General features: G+C 58.2%; 1 protein-coding gene across 1 annotated transcript; it reads right to left on the bottom strand.

Annotated features, from left to right (window-relative positions):
* Nucleotides 1–9,940: 9,940 nt before the first annotated feature.
* SSR2 (signal sequence receptor subunit 2) lies at nt 9,941–16,458 on the bottom strand. Its single transcript, XM_058701882.1, has 6 exons — nt 16,348–16,458; nt 15,773–15,927; nt 14,351–14,449; nt 13,617–13,725; nt 11,513–11,590; nt 9,941–10,469 (listed from the first exon to the last, which is right to left on the bottom strand). Exons 2-6 carry the CDS (start codon nt 15,925–15,927, stop codon nt 10,359–10,361), a joined length of 552 nt encoding a protein of 183 aa, XP_058557865.1. The 5' UTR covers nt 16,348–16,458; the 3' UTR covers nt 9,941–10,358.
* Nucleotides 16,459–17,660: the final 1,202 nt, after the last annotated feature.

Below are 17,660 nucleotides of genomic sequence, written 5' to 3'. Positions count from 1 at the left end.
CTCCTCCTCCTCCTCCTCCTCCTCCTCCAGCTGGGCTCTGGACTCGTCCACAGACAGGCAGCGGCGACTGTGGCCTCGCGGCACCAGGTCTCCACCTGCGAGGAACTCCTTTGGGAAGTCTCCGCTCATGGGAGGCACGCACAGGCCGGTCTGCGTCAAGAAGACAGCAGGGTGAGCAGAGTTCTAGAATTCTAGAACCTCAGAGCTGGGAGGGCATCACAGTCAGCCGGGCCCCCCTCCCTTCACGGGGACGCGGAAGTGCGGAGCGGCCGGCTTGGGACGACCAGGAATGACTGCAGGACCACATCCGGGACCCGGGCCTTCTGACTGTCGTCTGGTCCTCTCTCTGGGGGATAGGACATCCTCGCTCACTTGTGATTACACCATTTCCCAAGCACCAGTATGGCAGAAAACCCAGCCAAGCAGAGAGAAACAGATACCTGTCCTTCGAGGGACTCACAGTGTGTGTGCGCGTGGTGTGCACAGACAGAAGCCCAGATCACAAACGACTCAGTGGCCAGAGTGCCGAACGCCATGGAGAAGACGCAGCGAAACGCTTTGTAGCTGCTTGGAAAGCTCGGTGAAGAGAGGAAGTGGGTGGGCCTTGAGGGGGTCTGCAGGGGTGAGGAGTTAGGGTCTGGCCAAGTTGGGGAGGGAGGAGTCTAGGCAGGTAGAGCAGCAGGGAGGAAAGTTCATAAGAAAGTATTCTGGGGGCGCCTGGGGGGCTCAGTCGGTTGAGTGTCAGACTTCAGCTTGGGTCATGATCTCGTGGTTCGTGAGTTTGAGCCCCACATCGGGCCCTGTGCTGACAGCTCAGAGCCTGGAGCCTGTTTTGGACTCTGTGTCTCCCTCTCTCTCTGCCCCTCCCCTGCTCACACTCTGTCTGTCTGTCTCTCTCAAATAAATAAACATTAAAAAAAGAAAGTATTCTGCTTTGTCCTTCCAAGGCTGGTCAATGGGAAGTCACAGAGCCCTATGACGTCTCCCCAGTGACAGAGGGACAGGCACCCACACCAGCCGCGTGGCGTGGAAACCCGTTTGCCCCCCCCCCCCACCATGTGGGCATCGTTCCTGTCCCACGTGTCTTGGGGTTAGGAACACCGTCGAGCTCCAGAGCTGAGCCCCAGCCCGGGAGGAAGTACCAGGACGGGCTGCGACCTTCCCTTCACTGCAGGCCCTGCCTCCGCACGAGTCTCCGAGGCTCCCCTTCTCCGGGGCCACCCCCAGCCACGATGTGTTGAGAGGACCCGGGAGGACCAGGAAGCCATGAGCCAGAGTCCTCCCCCTCCTCCCCAGGTTATCTCACTCCCCCGTGCACACACCAAAAGTCCAGGTTGTTGGAAAGTTGTTCCTTCAAGCTACTGTTCCTCTGTCACCGCACCCCGTCCACAGCCCCTGCTCCACCCAGGCCCGCTGCCTGAGGCCTGTCCCCGCAGGGAAGGAAGGGGTGAGCACAGCACGGGGCCAACGCAGAGGGCACCCTGCGGCCCCGCCAGTGGCTCCGAGGACAGAAAAGGAGAGGCCTGGAGACTGATCCCTGCTCATCACACCCGGAAGCCAGGACAGGCCCTCTCTCTCTCTCAAGCGCGGCCCTGCGCCCTGTGCCCTCCTCTGCGCTGCCTAGAAGTGGGAGGGGCAGCCCCACAGGGAGCGCGACTCAGTCCAAGCTGCCTGCCAACCAGTGGTCTCCCAAGCTGGGCTTCAGGGGCAGGGAGGTGGCATTGTGAGCCGGGTGGGAGGAAGAGAAGGAGTCGGGGCGCCCGGGGTGCTCGCTAACAAGACAGGCCAGAGACCTCACCAAAGAGGCCGGCGTTGTGGAGTTACCCGCCTCCAGCTTCTAGCTTCCTGCCCCAGCTGGGCCCGTGGGGCTGGGCCCGTGGGGCTGGGTGAGATGCGTGAACGGGAGCCTTTCCCTCTTCTCCATCCCCGGGGACGCCACCTGCCGGAGACAGTACTTGCTGCCCTGGCCTAGTAGACAGACATCTCTGATCCCCAAACCTCACCCTGCTGTCTCCAGCTCAGACCAACTAGCACCTGGCCTCTTCTGGGACGCCTACCCTTTCCTAGCACCTCTGTCGTCCATCCCGGCCTCCACCCTCTGTGCAGACCCCGCCCATGGGGCTCCTTCTCCCCTCATGGCTTCATCCATCTGTCTCCACTTTTCCTGTTTCCTAACCCCACCCCTCCGTGCTGCAGGGCCGCTAATTTCTATTATGTCCTTGGAAGAGAGGAGGCTTCCTCAGCTCCTCCCAGACTCACCCGCCCGCCATCCTGACGTGCAGGCTGGCCCCACGGTCGTGTCCACCCCCTGGCTTCTCCTCCGCCAGCTCCCGCCGGGCCCCCCCCCCCCCCCCCGTCTCCCCCAGCCTCCTGAGCTCAGGAAATGGCGCAGGGCAGGGGTCAGGGCTGGCTCTCACACAATGGGTTTATTTAGCCCCCAAATGAGATTCCATCATGTCACATCAGTGCTTCCGCTGAGCAGAGATCGGAGATTCTGAAACAGGTCTGGGGTCAGAGGCCCGAGCTGAACGCACAGGAGGAAAGCAGAAAGGGGCTCTAAGGAGTCATTTTATCTGGACCGCATGGTTTTCCCACCAACACACACCATCGGCGTCTCCTGCCCCTGCGCTGGTCATCGGTGATGTGCTAGGCACGCCTGGGTACCGAGGCGGGAGCACTACTTGTCCGGGACAGAGGGACATCTGCTATTCAAAAGTCTGAGACCACGGTTTCCTCCGGGTGCAACGCTGGCCCTGAAGCCGGTCCTACCTGCGAGCTCCAGCACTCTGGCCACGTGACCCTGGGAGCTGGCTCCCCGGTTCTGAGCTTCAGAGCCATCTGTGCAGTGGGGACCTTGCAGCCCTCCCTTGCAGGGCTGCTGAGAGACAGGGTGACAACGTCATACATCACGTGACCAACACTGTGCTCGGCACGGCCGAGGTACTTAACAACTGCTGTTTTTGTTTTGTTTTTTTTAATTTTTTTTTTTCAACATTTTTTATTTATTTTTGGGACAGAGAGAGACAGAGCATGAATGGGGGAGGGGCAGAGAGAGAGGGAGACACAGAATCGGAAACAGGCTCCAGGCTCCGAGCCATCAGCCCAGAGCCTGACGCGGGGCTCGAACTCACGGACCGCGAGATCGTGACCTGGCTGAAGTCGGACGCTTAACCGACTGCGCCACCCAGGCGCCCCTAACAACTGCTGTTTTAATTTAGAGGCAGAGTGGAGGCCAGGCCTGCAGGATCGGAGAGCTGGGGACAGGAAGGCCCGGGACAAGAGCAGAAATAGACATTGTGTGGCGGCTGCCCCACGCCTCTCTCTCAGGAAAAGGACAGCAGGAAGAACACAACTGCGATGGCACTCGTGGCCGCGAACAAGCTCCAGTGGGGACGACAGCAACATAGCAAAGCACGAAGGGCCCGAACCCGTCGTCCTGAAGAGAAGGGGGGGGCACTGGTCGTTTAAGGCGGCCCAAATCTGTCCTGCTATCGTTTATAAATGGTTGGGGGGGGGGGGATCAAAAGAAGAACACTACTGGGGCGCCTGGGTGGTTCAGTCAGTTGAGCGCACGACTTCGGCTCAGGTCATGATCTCACGGTCCGTGGGTTCAAGCCCTGCGTCGGGCTCTGTGCTGACAGCTGGGAGCCTGGAACCTGCTTCGGATTCTGGGTCTCCCTCTCTCTCTGCCTCTCCCCTGCTTGTGCTCTGTCTCTGTCTCTCTCCCTCCCTCCCTCAAAAATAATTTAAAAAAAAAAACATAAAAAAAAAGAACACTACTTTGTGACACAGAAAAATCATATGAAATTCAAATTTCAGTGTTCATAAATAAAGGTTATTTTGGAACCCGGCCATGCCTGTTCACTTACACATGGTCTGTGGCTGTTTCTGCATTACGTCAGCAAAGTTGTAACTGCGACAGAGACCATATGGCCCACAGAGCCTAAAATATTTATTATCTGGGTCTTTGCAGAAAAAATTTGCAGATTCCTGATTTAGAGCAACCGGGTCTCAAAATCTGAGGAAGGATGAAAAAGAGACCAAAGAGAGATGTTAAGTCTCAGTGCATTACCAGGCAGGCGTTCAGCAACCAGCCTGGGGTCGGGGTGCTGAGATCCCAACATGCCAATTTCATAAGTAGCATCTGGAGCCCACAGGGGAAGGGTTAGCCCATAATGAGTGCCTACGCTATCTTTTTTTTAAAGTTTTTATTTATTTTGAGAGAGCACAGGGCAGGGGCAGAGAGACAGACGGAGAAAGAATCCCGCGATGAGAGCGCAGAGCCTGATGCACGGCTTGATTCCACGACCTGTGAGATCATGACCTGAGCCAAAATCGAGAGTCGGACCCTCAGACAACCGAGCCACGCAGGCGCCCCAAGGGCCTACGTTATGTAGTGGGATCCTCACAGCCATCTCTAGAAACGCATTATCCCCATTTTACACATAAAGAAACAGGCAGCACAGAGAGGTAAGGTCACTTGCTCAAGGTCACAGGGCTGTAGGAAGGCCGAGCTGAGTTTTCGAAGCAGACCCAGCACACTGCAGAGACCAGTTCTCCTCTCCCCTGGAAAACAAGCTCCCAAAGAGAGCGAGTGGCCGGCTTTGAGAGAAATCAGGCGATACTGCCATTCACCACCCCCAGGTCTGTCCCTTCACCAACGCAGCCAAAGAAAGGGAGCAGTTAGATGGGAGTCCCAGAGAAGTCGCATTCGCCCTTTCTACTCGTCCGTCCGTCCGTCTGTGCTCTTAGAGATCTGAGTGAGGGGTGGCGGCAGGCAGGGCCCTGCTAATGTGCTAAGGCAAGCACGGGGGGAGGACCCGCTGAGGGTAACCACCCCACCAGGGATAGTGACCCTACGCGATGCTGGCGGGCCCTGTCACAGCCTGGGGGCGCTTCCTGGGCCTGGCTCTGGGGTCCAAACTCTCCCGAAGGGGGGCATTCGCGAGGAAGATCCTAAAAGAACCAGACGATAAAGAATGGGAAGGAAGGGAGAGCCAGATGTCACTGTCTGGGGGCTTCTCCCCGCCCTGCGGGGACAGGGTCACGGAAAACCCTTTGATGGTTCAAAATTTAATCTGCCCGCTTCTTCTCCACTAGAGAGTAAACCATTAATCCAACGGTTGTCCTGCAGATAGGGCTAGAGTGGGGCTTCTGTTAGCCTGGGATCGAGAAGGCCCTCGTCACACCCCGCCTCCGGCCGGCCGTGCCCCGCCCCCCCCCCCCCCCCCCCCGACTCCGACTCTTCTGTGGCTGCTTGGTTCCTCAGTGTGAGGCACGCGAGACTTCGCCCCGTGCTGAACACCCGTGTCCTGAAACTCACTGTCCTCCCCTGACTTTCCCGTCGACTGCCGGGGAGGAGGGTCACGATCCAGAGAAAAGCCAAGGGTACACACAGGGGGTTTTCATTCGTTCAGCAGACATTGCTTTAGCAGCCACCGGGTGCCAGGCACGGAGAAGAGGACCCAGAAGGCCCTACGCACACATACAATGACAGGACGCGACCACCCCTTAGTGGGCCAGGGGACTGCACGGACGAAAGCCACCTATGTGCCCACATCAGCTTCCAGGTTGACTTCTGAGAGGCACCCACCAGCCTACAGGAGCCACAGGGCAGCATTATCGATTTTACTGTTCACGCTTCATTCCGGAAGTCCAAAGCCAGCCAGGCTTCCCCCCACCCCCGGCTTCTAATGTAACCACACCTCCTTCTACTTAAGACAGTGGTCAGGCGTCCATCTCCAACCCCCACCCTAAGTCGCCCCCTCCTCTTCGCTAGGCCGGGCTCACAAATCAGTCAGGAATTGTGCTAGGCTCCCTCGTGTGCCACTTTTTTTGTTTCACTGGTTTGCAGACTGAAGCTAGGGGAAGCTCCCTCTTCCTTCCCACTGGGCCCCGGGGAAGCTCATCCCGCCAGGGGCTGGTCTGGCTCCAGCGTCCGCGGGACAGCGCCCAGCAGCCCTCTTCCGCCTCCTGCCCGTCTGCTTGTTGGCCTCCATTCAGGGGTTCAGGGCGCCTGCCAGCGGGCGGGGCAGGAGAGGGTCTGAGGTTCAGAGGGACACACCTGAGAAGACTTTGGTCACTCAAAGCGTCCCAGGGAATTAACCCATCAAGTCTCAGGGACGGCCGAGCGTGGTAGGTAGGACAGGGAAGCCTTCGGCTGGCGGATGGAGTGGTCTGGAATCTGGGCGTCCCTAGCTCTCAGGCGTGAACTGGTGGCCCCTTAAGTCTCACAAGTAATTCCCAAGGACAAAGGGAACCGGGTGAGGCCCTAGAGGAAGGAGGCTCTAAATGAATGGGGGTCTCAAGGTTTTAGACTCACAGAGCCATCCTGCCTCCCATACCTCCTGAGTAAGAACAAGATAACACGATGACGTAATGGACTTTGGTGTCAGATGGACTGGAGTCTGAACCCCCTGCGCTACAATTTACTTAATTGTCTGGGGTTAGTTATTTCACTTCTCTAAACCTCATCCTTAACATAGGGATTATGGTATGTCAACCCCATACGATCGTAAGGATTAGGAACGTATATAGAGGGTTTAGTATCCTCTGTCCCACGAGTGGGGTAAATTACTCTTGGCCGCGCTTGTGATTCCCGATTTACACGCTGGCACCCTCCCCCAATGCTCTCCAATTAAAAACGGGAGCTGGCTGCAGCAGGCTGGTGGGGAAGCTGCGAAGGGTTCTGCGCCTTCCTGGGTGAGGACGGTTCTTGAGGAGCTCTGCTTCCAGGGGGACGCCCACTCGTGGGGGTGAGGACCCCGGGGAGGGAGGGGGGAACTCACCAGACCTGGGAGATTTCCCAAAGACCGGGCCCTGCTCCTGCTCCCGGCTGGTGACTTCAGTACAGGGAAGAGCCCCTCCTCAGGGAGCCCCTCTAAGAACCCAGTCTAGCACCTCAGTGGGGGCGCCTCTCTTGGTCCTTTTAAGGGCACTGCTCATGGTCTAGAAGTTTGCATAGGAGACAGGGGGCCCTCCAGTCCAGTCCAGACCAGCCGCCTCTTCAACTGCCCCAGCCCTTCCCTTCCCCGCCCTACTTCAAACACCCTAGACCTTGCTGTGCCCAGACCTGTTTAACCCCTTGGGTGCCATCGTGGGTCTGGGGGTCCTCAGCACTTCCAGAACAAAGCACCGTCGCTGGACTGGGGCTCGGGTGGAAACGGGTACAAGGGGCCGAGTTGGGGTCCCCCTGAAGGGGCACTATGTGGGAGCCCCAGGTCCCGGGAACCTTCACCCTCTCTCAGATGGGGCAGGGTGTGAGAGGGTGTGAGCTGAGGAGGGGAGAACGAGGGCATCCCAGGGAAGTCGGCTGGGAACCTGCTTGACAGTGGGGGCCTCCTGAGGTCAGGGAGGTCCTTTGCCCTCTCTGGAATTTGGCTTCCAAACTGCTGCTGCCGCTGCTGGTGCCTTTAAGAGGCAGGTTACAGCGGGGGAGGGGCGATTACTAGGGCCCGGAGGGCGGGCTTCCCGGGCTACCCGCTGGGCTCCACTCCCCTTCCCCATCCCGGCTTCCCCAGGGCAGGGGACAGCCGAGCTGATGGCCCTCCTCCTCGGGGCCCTGTGGCCTGGTGGAAAAGTCTCACCATCGGAGCCTCAGAGCCACCTGTTGGCCTGGAGTCCTCATCTGTACGGTGGGGACCTCAGATGCGCTAGAGGCCTCCTGCGTGGGGCCCGCACTCCGCGTCCCTCCCTGATCTATGAAATGAGGGGATTACTTAGGGGATCCAGTCAGTGGGTCCCAGCTCTAAATTCCTCTAGGTGAGAGGGCGGCCTGTCCTCCGGGCTGGGCCCCAAACCCCCGAGAACACAGGGGGACAGGACACTGCCTCATTTTACCACGTGGGGTCCTCGCAGGTCCTCTAAGTAAACAATCTCGTGACATCCCGAGGACACAGGCTGTCACACAGTAAGTCCCAGAGGGCACGGGGCTGCCGCCTGGGTCCCAGGGGGCGGGGGCGAGGACTCGACCCATCCTGTCGGGGAACAGCTGTTACTCCCAGCTTCTTGGCCATTCTTACACCTGCTCCCCGCGGACTTTCTTCAGCCGGAGTCCCGAGGCCTAGTGTGTAACGTGGGTGGAAATCTGGGCACCTGGCTCCTCCTGGCACCAGGGCGGGGTGTGCGGGTGGGCCGGGGCCAGCCGGAAGTCTGCAGGACGTGGGCGGATAGAGGGCGGGTCTCAGGGGGGTGGAGAGGATCTGGAACGCGCTGACAGCTGGGTCACTATCTGTGTTGCCTTTTCGGGAGGAGCCCCTCCGGCTGGTACCCAGTCTTCAGGAAAGACGTGCTTCCTCTCCCTCCCCCTTGCAAGTGCCTGCACTGACTGGGTCGGTCAGTCGGGTCGGGGTCGTGCCTCCCCGGGGTGGTCTCCATGGGGTGGAGAAGGGCTGTCTGCTACTCATCTCCCTGTACATTTCCTCAAGCTCAGAGGGCTCAACCCCAAAGCCAGCAGGTCCAGCTAAGTCTCTGTAGGTTTCAGAGGCTCTCGTTTTCTCCAACATTCCACCACTTACAGGAGGCTCACATTCCATCCCGACTCCAGGGAACCTGATCTCTCCAGATGAAGTGTCTGGCTTTGGCCTTCGTTCAAGGTGCCTGTGACACTAACTGCCCTCACAATGCTGCTCTTGTCATCTGCGTCAGACCTGGGTCCCCTACCCAGCTCCTCCGTAAGGAGGGCCAAGGGCCCGGGACAGTTCCGCAGGAAGAGGGCCCCAGCCTCTGGGAAGGCAGTACCTCCAGGAGTTGGGAGTCCCCTCCTCTGACCCAGAACCGCTCCCCCTACAGGTGGGCTCCTCACTGCCTTCAGCAGAGACCACAGGACAGAAAGCAGTGCTCCCTCCTCCTAAGACTTAACAGTTTGCAGCCCCAGGGAGCAAGATGATGCCTGGCCACCCAGCCCCACTCCCTTCCTACCCGTGTTCTCACCCCAAGCTTCTCCCCTCTCTCCTGAGCAAGTCCCAGGTCTCCCCCGGGGGGACACAAAGAACAAAAGCAAATATAGCCTCCTCGCCCTCTGACCTGGCCAGTCCCAGGGTGTCCGAGCCGCAGCCCCTGCAGGAGGGAGGGGAGCTGCCGGAGGGCTACCCCATCTGGAGCCTCCCGTTGTCTCCACGTCCTTTTCATCCTTCCTGGGGCCCAGAGGCCCCGCACGCACGGGCCTGGGAAAGGTTAAATCGGTTGGGCAGTCCCCCTGCTCCCCACCCCGCAACCCCCAGCAGAATCTAAACTGGGAAACTTGGTGGCGGGAACAAAGCGGGTGTTTGTTGGGTTTCCCTCCTGCCTGGGAGGCTGTTCTCGGACCACGGCATTCCTGGGTTGGCCCGAGTCAGCTCACAGCGGCTTCTCCCTGTGCTGCTGCGGCAGGAACCAGAGTCCTTCCACAGGCCGGGCCTCCGGACACCTCAGGGCTGCGGCTCCGCTGACATTGAAAGGAATTTGAGTGAAGAAAAGCCAGTTCTTGGGGTGCCCGGCTAAGTCGGTGGAACGTGGGACTCTCGACCTCAGGGTCCCGAGTTCAAGCCCCGTGTTGGGTGGAGATTACTTAAAAAAGCAAGCTAGTTCTTAAACAGAGAAAGGACTAGAACCAGGCATTAAACAAGCTCTTCCAAGACCGGTCAGTGAGTAAATGAGACCAGCATGCCTTCTGGGGCCCGAGAACAGCTGCTGGCATGCAGACCGCCCTTCAGCTCACCCCTCACCCCGTCCTCCGGCCGCGGAGAGGAGCTCACAGGCAAGGAAGCTTATGGGCGGCACGTGGGGCCTGGTGAGAGCAGAGACGGAAGCAAGGGACGAAAGCAAAGGTGTTCAAAGGGGACACCCCTGTGGGAACAGGACCACAGCCCCTCCAGCAAGGAGCAGAGCCCGGCTCACCTACCCAGGAGCGGGGACGCCCGGGGCCCAAGCTCACCCCGGGGACGGGAAAGCAGACATGCAGTGTGGCATCAGTTTTTATTAGAAAACCCCTTTTGGTCAGAGCTTCCCCGACCCAGAGCAGAGACCGGGCATGCCTTTGAGAGTCCCTCGGCCTTCACGTCGTCTTCCAGCCTCTTCTGGGTGGGCAGCACCAGGCAGTCTCCTGAGCGTCCCTCCTGGACCCCTCGGAGTTCTCCCCGCCCGCCTGCCCGGCTCGGCAGTGGGCACCCGAGGGCCTTTGAGGCTGGAGGCAAAGGAGGCATCCCTGTTGGTACGGCTTCAGGATGGAGGGGAGGCCCCGCCCTTCACTCTGCTTGAGAGCAGACAGGATCCAGGAGAGGGTGGCAGGGGCGAGGGGAGAAGAGACTGCATTCGAGATCCGCTTCGGAATCTGGAAAGCACCTGGGTCTCCTGGGGAGGGAGGGTCGTGGCCGCCCCACTCAGTTCTTCTTGGTCTTGGGAGTGTCGTATTTCCTCTTGCTGGAGTACCACAGCAGCAGGGGGATGCCGATGGACGGAAGCGTCATGACTCCAAAGGCTGCCCAGTCCAGCTGTGGAGGACAACACGGGCCTTGCTTACAAGTCTGGATCAGGGCACAGGAGGGCCGGGGAGGGGAGGGGTGGCAAATGACGAGACGGGGAGAGGCAGCAGTCCCGCCCAAACTTTCAGCAAAACCTTAGTGGAAAGGCTCGTCTGACCACAGGACCACCTGTCTTCCGAGCTGTGGAGCCCAAGGCCTCACCTGACCTGACCCAGACCGAAGAGAAGCTTCTCTCTTCCAGACAGTCTCAAGGGGTGACGCCCAGCCCTGCATGGACAGTCAAGCCCACACCTCCAGCCCCCTCTTCCACTCCTCTCCCTTGCCTTCTGCCCTCCAGCCTTGCACACCCGCTTGTCAGGCCTTCTTCTTTCCTCTGAGCTACTCCCCCTACACAAGATGCCTGCCCTTCTCTCCCTCCTCTGGCTGGTCGAACACCACCTCCCCCTGAAAGCCCTCCCCGACTCTGGAAGACTAGGTCAGATGCTCCAACACCCTGTCTGCGGTCTCGGTCTCAGCCCGTTTCTCCCGGGACTTGTTCTGAGTCCCCCACGGCCCTCTACCCCCTGGGAAGCGAGCCTGTGTCTCCATCACCTCCGTCTTCCAAAAGCAAAGCACAGAACTGAGCGCAGAATTAGGAACTTCACGATTATTCACTGAATAAACACACACGTGAATTTCCTCAGTTGGCCTGTCTTCAAAGAACGCTCTCTGAGACCAGACCACAACAGCGCTCCTTGGCCTGCCCAGTGCGCTGCAACTCTCTGAATCTAAGATACTCTTTTAAGCCTCAAAAGAGACCCAGGACTCCAAGAGGGGACTCCACTCGAGGCTGAGTAGAGAAAAAGGGCAGGCATGCGGCTCGGGCAATTGCGATCTCACTGCTGGCACCACGGGGACATAGGACATTTGCTGGCTGGCTGCGTCAGACACCAAAAAACACAGGTACGATGAGAACCCACAAACTACACAAATCTTCTAAGGGACCAACAGCTCCCAGAACCAGAGGGCGTCCCTGTCCCTGGGGAATGGTACGGGGACTCGGCAGAGCTTACAAAATGGGGGGAGAATCTCCTATCAAACTCCCGCTGAGCCAGGATGCCCCCCTGTCCGGGGGCGCTGGTGAAGCCAACCTGAAAGGAGAAAAGAAGGGCATCAGGGCAGATCCAGTCCTTCTCACGTGAGGGGGGGCAGTCCCGCCCACCCCAATCCTCAGCGGAGAGACTCTCGGGGCGCGGAGCCTCAAGACAGCTTCAGGAAGACGCAGAAAAGCTTCCGGACTGGACAGAGTTGGAGGATTCTTAGTGTGTCGCAAAGAGGAGTAAATCAGGAGCCAGGAGACACCCGAGGGGCCTTTTCTAAACAGGGGCCAGCTGTGCGGCCGCGATCGGAGCCAGTCCTCCCTCCTCAGGCGTCTCCAACTCGGAAAGAGAGGCCCACCAGCTCCCTGCAGGGCGAGGCGGGTGATGGAACGGCTTGCCCTTGGCAACGGCTCCCCCGTTCCTCAAGTGGAAATACGCTTCCATACTCACAAGTGATACGAGGCTCAAACGAAATAACGAGAAGGACTCTGAAAAGCACGAGGCCCCACCCAAGGGCACGCTGGAAGGGGGGCTGGGGCTGCCCGCATTCCTGCCTGGAAAGCAGGCCGAGCCCTGCAAACAAGCTCGCTCTACAGGGGCAGCCGAGCCTTCGATCTTGTGTCTTTTAACCTATCAAATACCAGGTAGAACCAGAGTCCCACAGTAGGTTCTGGAAACAGAAAGGACGCAAGATGTGAGAGCTGAGCCACGGTTACGAGAGCCTGGTTCCACGTGGTTTATTAAAAAAATTCAAAAAAGTGCAGCGGGGCTCAGAGAATCTTGGGTTTCATTCCACGGCTGACTCGGTGAAGTCTCCGCCCTACCGTGCAGTCACCATGTAGCCTACGGGCCGCTTGTACGGTCTTGCCAGAGGCCTTCATAAATTCAAGGCCTGAGCATTCTGAGGACCAGGACAGTGTCCCAGTCTTCTCGGTGTCCCCAGGTCTTAGCGCACCACCAGGGCGCAATAAATGTCTGCTGACCTTTTCATCAACCCGTCGAAGGAATGTTTACTACTGATTTCCCATTATGTGGGAGAAACGGAGAGACATCTGAGATGAGGTCCGTGGCCCGCAAGGGGCCGCTGAGTAAGCTGGGGGTGGCGCATGGCTTCAGACCAACAAGTAAGAAGTACTGGGATGGCACAGACAGACGTTCCTTCCGGTGGCCCAGACTGTGCGAGCTACTGAAGTTTACACGCGGTCGGCGAACGTCTGCTCAAAGAGCGAGGAGGAGAAAAGCACGAGGCGTAAAAGCAGGAGACAGACACCAGGGCTGCGGCCCACGGCTGGGCCTGGGGAGGGTGGATACTGAAGTGGGGGAGGGGGGACACTTCAAACAGAAAGAACGAGAGAGGGCAGGGAGGGCGGGGAGGAGCGTGGTCTCATTAGGGCGAAGCGTCTGTGGGCAGCACGTGCCAGAAGGAAAGCCGGAGGCAGAGAGCATCTAGCTACACCACCAGGGCGCATGCGGCAGGCATCTTCCAAGCAAGGGAAAGGGCCGGCAACGGCAGAGACCAGGAATGATCTGCCGGTGCCCTAGGACCCGGATGGGAAGGACGAGGACAACGATAAACTGGGCGTCAAATGACATGTCCCAGGTTAAAGCCAAGCAGTAGGCGTGGAGCGGAGGGAAGGCTACGGGGCTCCCCTCCCACCATTTCAACCACTCTATTCTGGATCTTTATAACTTGAAACACATTCCTTCCTAAGGACAACATGCCCAGCTTCTGGTCCTTCTTCTTCTTTTTTTTTTTTCTTTTTTAATGAACTTATTTTTGAGAGAGAGAGAGAGACAGACAGCGTGCAAGCAGGGGAGGGGCAGAGAGAGAGGGAGACACAGAATCCCAAGCAGGCTCCAGGCTCTGAGCTGTCAGCACAGAGCCCGACGCGGGGCTCAAACCCATGAACCGTGAGATCATGAGGACGCTCAACCGACTGAGCCACCCAGGCGCCCCAGCTTCTGGTCCTTCTCACCTTCCTCAGAATTTAGTGAGGAAACGCCCTGGAGGTTTCCTGCAAGAGTTTTCAAAGGGAAGCAGACCTAGGCCGTATCAGCTAAGGTCCGGGCCACTCACCACGACAGGCCCGTCCTCCTGGGCCAGGTAAGTAACGGTTGCCGAGGTGAAGTTGAAGTAGCCGGCCTTGAGAGGACGCAGGACCACCGTGTGGGAGACGTTGCTAGCGCTGGGCGGACAGTTAAGGAAGGAAGAAAATGAGACTGGTGTCCTAACGTCCTTTCCGCCTGCGGACTAAACGCACCCTTCACAAGGGAGCGGTCAACACACGGCGCTTTCCACCCGCAATACCCCGCGATGACGCTTATGCAGACCTCTTCCTAAGCCCGAAACGTGTGGGGTCATACGGGTCCCTGGCACACTCAATATCCAGCTTCTTCACGAGCACCCAGCACAGAGGTTTCTGAAGGAATACGTACTACGGATGGGACACCAGCCACTCTCACAGAAACTGCCAGTGACTAACCGAAGGAAGGCTGAAGGCACAGAGCAAGAACAAGAAAACCCCAAGGAGAACACTCACCCTCACCAGAAAATCTAAGTGTCTACGCCTTCCCGTATCGTATGTCATAGGGCCTCATAACCTAAACTTTAGGAAGCTCCTTTCTCAAGTCCACACTAACTCACACTCAGTTTCCTCTCGTCCCATCCTATCCAGAGAGGTGACGGAGAATGGCCACGCACAGCCAGACCGTTTGAAGGGACCTCACTGCGGCAATGTGTTCGTGTCATCCCCAACACCCGCAGCCCCCACCCCCGCCCCCAGCCTTTGTCACCCGGCGTCAAGAGGATACGGGGCAATCCGGTCCCATTTGACATTGAGCATTCCAGAGACAATGCCAAAGTCCTCCGGAGGGAAGGAGTCGTCGGATAACTCCACATCTAATGCAGCGCTGTAAATGGAGGAACAAAAGTGGTTAGTATGTAACAGATACAAAGTTAATCGATAATTAGGGTGCTTGGCTGGCTCAGTTGGTAGAGCCTGAGACTCCTGATCTTAGGGTTGTGAGTTCGAACCTCCATGTTGGGTGGAGAGATTACTTAAAAACAAAACTTTGGGGCGCCTGGGTGGCGCAGTCGGTTGAGCGTCCGACTTCAACCAGGTCACGATCTCGCGGTCCGTGAGTTCGAGCCCCGCGTCGGGCTCTGGGCTGATGGCTCGGAGCCTGGAGCCTGTTTCCGATTCTGTGTCTCCCTCTCTCTCTGCCCCTCCCCCGTTCATGCTCTGTCTCTGTCCCAAAAATTAAAAAAAAAAAAAAAAAAAACTTTAAAGGCAAACCATAAGAGACTCTTAAATACTGAGAATACACTGAGGATTGATGGGGGTGGGGGGAGGGGAAAGTGGGTAATGGGCACTGAGGAGGGCACCTGTTGGGATGAGCACCGGGTGTTGTATGGAAACCAATTTGACAATAAATTTCATATTAAAAAAAAAAACCACCGTAAAAAAAAAAAAAGGAGCAATCAGGGGTGCCTGGGTGGCTCAGTTGGTCAAGCGTCTGACTCTTGGGTTTCGGCTCAGGTCAGGATCTCACAGTGTGTGGCATGGAGCCCGAGTCTCTGCACGGACAGCAGGGAGCCTGCTTGGGATTCTCTCTCCGCCTCTCTTGCTGCCCCTCCCCTGCTCGCGCTCCTCTCAAATGAAGAAAAAAAACATAAAAAACAAAATCTTTAACCAGAAAAGTGATCAATTAAATCTGCCTGCTTGTCCTAAAATATCAGAAATACAGAAGACAGATGGGAATCACACCGAAACTTGGCTTTGTTGCACTAAAGAATCCCGGTCGAGGACTGGATTCTACGGCTAAGAAGCACCAAATATCCGGAAAGGCACAGGCCTAACTTCATTCTTGCCCCAGTTTCCGTGTGTCTGCGTGTATGTACACAGGGGAAGAAGGCTAAGGCTCGTGTGGAAGGAAAAAAACCACAGCGAATAAAGTTAAAGGAAGGGAGCAACGTGCTGAACCCTGAACGCCCCCAAGGTAACAAAGGACCCTGTGGGTTCGCTCTGCCTTCGCATCTTCCTCTCCTGGTTTCACCCTAGTTCTTGCTCCGACCCACTCAGAAATTCTCCCGACTCAACAAAGTGGCCGACGGCCCGGGTACCTAACGTGAAAGCGGGTCCAGAACATCCGCTCGCTGTGCTGGTCTCTGGTCCCAGCCGTGAAGCCTGAGAACCCCGAGAAGTCCCCCCCATGCGCCCCGGGCCGCCTCACCTCGAGCCAACATTGTAGATGTTGTACTGTAAGGTCAGGTCTCGCCCCTCCACGGCGTATCTGTTCAGCAGCGATTTGGAGGCCAGCAGCCGGGCTCCTTCCTCCGCCCGGCTGACCGCAAGCAGAGCCAACAGCACGGCCGCCAGCAGCCTCATCTGCGGAGAGAAACGCCCAGCGGGGCGGGCGACCCACGCACGTAAGGGCGCCACGATCTTCCCGGCAGAAGTCCCTCGGCAAGTCCAGCTCGCCGGGGCCGCAGCCCCTTCCCCATCAGCCACCAGCGCGGACCCCGCCGCCAGGCTGCCTGTCCGCCCCGGAGACCCCGCCGCCCCCTCCTCCGCCCGGCCCCACGGGTTTCCGCGCACGCTCGAGGGGTCCTCCCTACACCCCTCCCCGGGGCCCCGCTCCTCCCGGCCCACATCCCTTTCGGGGTCCCTCCGGCCCGGCCCGCTCGGTGCGCCCCCTGTCGCCAGGAAGCCACGTCTCCCGCCGGCGCGCCTCTCCCGTGCCCGCCGTGACCGAGCGCCCGGCCGCCGCCACCCACGCCTCCGCGCCCCCCAGGGCTCGGCGCTCACCGTGCGCACCCCACGGGCCTCTCGGGGGGCCACCAAGACCGGAAGAGAGAGTCAGCAGCCCGGAGGCCGGAAGTGAGCTCAGCCGAAAACGGCGGTGTTCCGCGCGATGCCCCCTGGGAATTGTAGTTCGCGGCCAGGCCCCGCCCCCGGCTCTGCGGCGCCCGCGCGCGCCCGGAACGCGAGCGGGGCTGCGGTACCTCCAGGGGCGGCGGCGGCCACTGCCCTGCGGACCCCGCAGTGCTGGAGGCGGGGTCGGCGCACCGGCGAGCTAGGAACCTGGGGAAAGCTCTTTCTCTCAGGACTACCGGCATCCTTTCTACTTCCAGGAGACAAACGAGGTCCTGCATCCAGGAAGTCGCCAAGCCCCGAGCTTCGAGGTGCCAGAACAGCAATCGTTTCTTCGCCGGCGCCACCGCGACCGCTTCGGCTAGTGCGCCTTACTGTTCGCTGTGTCCTTGCGGTGGCCGCCCTGTCTCGGGTCTCTCCCTGCACTTTTCCATCAGCTGCCAGACAGACGCCCCCAAACAGCGTTCTGGACGAGGCAGCCTGTGGGGCTCTGCAGTCGTGAATTCGGTGGCTGCCACTCACGGGCTACGTAACCTGGAGGCAGGCGTCATTTCTGTAAAGCCTTGGTTCTCCGATCTGTAAAATGAGATAATTCCAGCACTCTCCAAATGCTGGAGGTCCAATAAGATTATGTATCTGAGCACGTTTTCTAGCACAAGTATGTGCTTAATAAATGGTAACTGTCAACATTACTATTATTCTGTATCTCCACGGCAGCATTTCTTCATTCAGCATGCATTTATTGAGCCCCAGATTCGTGCCTGCACTGTTCTAGGTACCGAGGATACAGTGACAAACAGGACTGAGATTTCTACTTTCTGGGACTTAACACTCTTGTGGAATAATACACATTTCCTGTGTTTGTTTTAGCCTCCCCTCCACTTCCACCTCCCACACTAGAGCTCCTTGAGGACAGGTTTCTGTTTTCCACTGCTTAGCGTGATGCCTGAGCACAGGCGGGACTCCAGGAATGAATGACAACTTCTCTACACACACCCTCCAACCTGCTCTTTGTTGTTGTTTCACTTTTATTTCATGATCATAAACTTCACTCTGCAATCCAGCTAGTCGGGGGAGGGGGGGGGCAAGGAAAACCCGGGACCCGGGAACTGCAGGGGGAGCACAAAGATTATATATGCAAGCAGATGGGGGCAGAGGAGTGCTCTCCAGAGCTACACAAGGAATGTTCGTGTAGTTAAGACCAAATACAAGTCAAATGTATTCGATTTGTCCACAGTCAGCACTGG

Source organism: Neofelis nebulosa, chromosome 15 (genome assembly GCF_028018385.1).
Source record: "Neofelis nebulosa isolate mNeoNeb1 chromosome 15, mNeoNeb1.pri, whole genome shotgun sequence".
NCBI classification, from domain to species: Eukaryota; Metazoa; Chordata; class Mammalia; order Carnivora; family Felidae; genus Neofelis; species Neofelis nebulosa.
The sequence above is the reverse complement of the archived record's forward strand: the minus strand, read 5'-3'. Positions and strand labels throughout refer to the sequence as shown.

Excerpts from the sequence above, each read along its gene's own strand:
- SSR2 (XM_058701882.1), bottom strand. The coding sequence starts at position 15,927 with ATGAGGCTGCTGGCGGCCGTGCTGTTGGCTCTGCTTGCGGTCAGCCGG. Across the intron at positions 13,726-14,350 it reads AAATGGGACCGGATTGCCCC|CGCTAGCAACGTCTCCCACA; the intron begins GTATCCTCTTGA and ends CTGTCCGCCCAG. Across the intron at positions 10,470-11,512 it reads GGAGATTCTCCCCCCATTTT|CTGGACTGGGCAGCCTTTGG; the intron begins GTAAGCTCTGCC and ends TGTCCTCCACAG.